The sequence below is a fragment of the Cherax quadricarinatus genome, unplaced genomic scaffold, assembly GCF_038502225.1.
Source record: "Cherax quadricarinatus isolate ZL_2023a unplaced genomic scaffold, ASM3850222v1 Contig76, whole genome shotgun sequence".
In the NCBI taxonomy this organism is placed as follows: domain Eukaryota; kingdom Metazoa; phylum Arthropoda; class Malacostraca; order Decapoda; family Parastacidae; genus Cherax; species Cherax quadricarinatus.
Genome location: NW_027195102.1, coordinates 54,579 through 57,500, shown reverse-complemented (window position 1 = coordinate 57,500; position 2,922 = coordinate 54,579). Strand labels below are relative to the sequence as shown.

The 2,922-nt window shown below is 38.1% G+C and overlaps 1 protein-coding gene across 2 annotated transcripts in view; it reads right to left on the bottom strand.

The window, feature by feature from the left end:
- The window catches only part of LOC128694785 (C-signal), a 107,632-nt gene extending 104,973 nt beyond the window's left edge, over positions 1–2,659 (bottom strand). The window contains exon 1 of one of the 2 annotated variants that reach the window (XM_070080009.1): positions 1,590–2,659. In XM_070080009.1, coding sequence (XP_069936110.1) covers positions 1,590–1,721 — 132 coding nt within the window. In that variant the 5' untranslated portion in view covers positions 1,722–2,659. The remainder of the gene's footprint in view (positions 1–1,589) is intronic. The other variant, XM_053785095.2, reaches the window with a different exon arrangement.
- Positions 2,660–2,922: the final 263 nt, after the last annotated feature.

Below are 2,922 nucleotides of genomic sequence, written 5' to 3'. Positions count from 1 at the left end.
CCCATAGAACCTTAGAAAACTTACCTGACCTTATTATAGCAAGCGCCATTTAATTTAGCCTAATGCAACTAAATATATTTAAGATAAGTTTACAATAATTTAATAATAAACAAACACCATGAAATATATTTTTTTTCGTTAGGTTTAGAACGATTTTTGCGAAATTATTGCATACACAAATTTTCGCTTGCCTTATTCGGCAAGAAGAGCGTTACTATTTAAGCCAAAATCGGAAGTTTTACTTATTGGGCACGACATATATAATATAATCAAAACTAAGTGCTAAACCCTCAAGGTCAAACAGCATTCCTCTAAATAAACTATAAATAATTACATTTGAAAGTGATGAAGTAATATTATTCTTCAACTGGGTAATGTTATTTAAGTAATAATTACATTACAATATTCATATTTAATTAATGTGATAATAAATATATACAGAGGTAAAGTTTATTCCATAAAAGTTCCTTAAAACAATGTTGAAGAAGTTTTATCCAGGGTGATGTATGTAAGCCGGTGGAAGGCCTCTATCTGATGACCAAAACCTCCAAGTAACACTTTTCCCGTTTTCTGATGTCGCTAACCTAATCTAATCGCGCATTAGGGTTTAATCCTTATTATATAGATCAAGTTAGTCTTCTTGTTAACGTGGAAGGGAGTTTAAACCTGTGAATTACCTAGACACAGTAAATTATCTTTAAGACCAAGAAAGTTGGGTCCCAGACTTACCAAATATTTCAAGGTATATTTATGAGAGATACAATGACAAGCAGTGGTGCCACGAGTACGCTGAGAGACAACACAATAAGTGTCTGGGGCCCAAGACTGTTCAATTGCCTCCCAGCAATTTTATAGAAATTTTAGAAATAATTTCGTTTTGACAAACTAGACACATTCATGTCGATAAGTTTAATTTAGTTGTGTTAAGTGTAATGTTGGTCAAGTGGTACCGCCATCAACTGGTATCTGAAAGACGTGGGTTCGATCCCAGGGCAAGTATAATCATAAGGCATATTTTCTTACATGTGTTGTCCCTGTTCACATGGTGTTAGGTGCCTGATGTGGGTTGCATCCTGGGGAGGTGAGTCAAATAACCCAAATAGAAACAAGACTTTACTGACTACATTTCGGTTAATAATCTTCTGAGATTTTAATGAGAATATATTTTCTTCATTACGATTGCATTTAATTTGTACACTGATATAAAGAATAATCTACTCGCTGAAACAAAAGAGTAACACACTGCCAATAATAGTTAATTGTATAATTATACGTATGTTTTCATTAATTATAATGTGCTAGTATTCCTATAATATCTACTAATACTTTCTGGATTAGTTGGTTAATTAATTAGGTGTAGAACTTATCAAGTTCTACACCTAATTAAGGCTGCTTCATACCTACATATCAGTTCAAGTATATTTTCCTTCGTTTAACTTTCAGGACAATAAGAAAACAGTAATTTACCAACAGTTAGTTATCAGTGAGGATGAGTGTCACTGATACTTATACTTTGGATGTGAGTGTTGGATCTGCCTGTCGTGAACCTACTGCACCACGCATATGTTATTATGTTACGTAGGACTCACCGTGGCTTTCTCAGGGTTACGACAAGTTGCTATCACCAGGCGCGGAGGAGACGCTGACTTAACAAGCTGCCTCACCATCTCCAGTCCCAGCCCTCTGCTGCATCCTGTCACCATCACGCTCTCTGACACCATCTTTAACTTCTGCGTTTGCCTCTCTTACGTCTTCAGCGTAGTTTGCCTCTCTTACGTCTTCAGCGTAGTTTGCCTCTCTTACGTCTTCAGCGTAGTTTGCCTCTCTTACGTCTTCAGCGTAGTTTGCCTCTCTTACGTCTTCAGCGTAGTTTGCCTCTCTTACGTCTTCAGCGTAGTTTGCCTCTCTTACGTCTTCAGCGTAGTTTGCCTCTCTTACGTCTTCAGCGTAGTTTGCCTCTCTTACGTCTTCAGCGTAGTTTGCCTCTCTTACGTCTTCACCGTAGTTTGCCTCTCTTACGTCTTCAGCGTAGTTTGCCTCTCTTACGTCTTCAGAGTAGTTTGCCTCTCTTACGTCTTCAGCGTAGTTTGCCTCTCTTACGTCTTCAGCGTAGTTTGCCTCTCTTACGTCTTCAGCGTAGTTTGCCTCTCTTACGTCTTCAGCGTAGTTTGCCTCTCTTACGTCTTCAGCGTAGTTTGCCTCTCTTACGTCTTCAGCGTAGTTTGCCTCTCTTACGTCTTCAGCGTAGTTTGCCTCTCTTACGTCTTCAGCGTAGTTTGCCTCTCTTACGTCTTCAGCGTAGTTTGCTTCTCGCTTCAGGGGAACAGTGTAAGCAGTTTTAGTCTGGGCAGGAGCGACACAACCTCTTCTTACAGACGTCTCAGGGTCACTACGCACTTCACTACCCGTTTATGTTACTATCTTCATTTAATCATCTTTCCAAGGGTTGCCAGACTTTTTATTACAATTATCGTACAACGTTCACCATATTATCGTTTTTTTTCATATTACGGTACAAAATTATCATACAACAAGCTCATAATTAAGCTGACCTAATTATAGCCACCTGTAACTGTTTTCCATAATTTACGAAAAAACGAGTTCCATACAAACCATGTGATGTGTATACCAGGGCAAACAATGTGTAGGTTTTATACCATTGTATCTAGGCCTAGTTCACAAGGCCTATGTTTCTCGTACATTTTCTTCGTTAAATATACATCAGAAAGCCTACGTTTTTCTGGATGTTACCAGAGTGTCATCCTCACTGTCACTCATAATGACAACTTTAAAAGCCGAGAATCATTGATTCTGATAGGTCAAGAATCATTCATTCTGATAGGTCAAGAATCATTCATTCTGATAGGTCAAGAATCATTCATTCTGATAGGTCAAGAATCATTCATTCTGATAGGTCAAGAA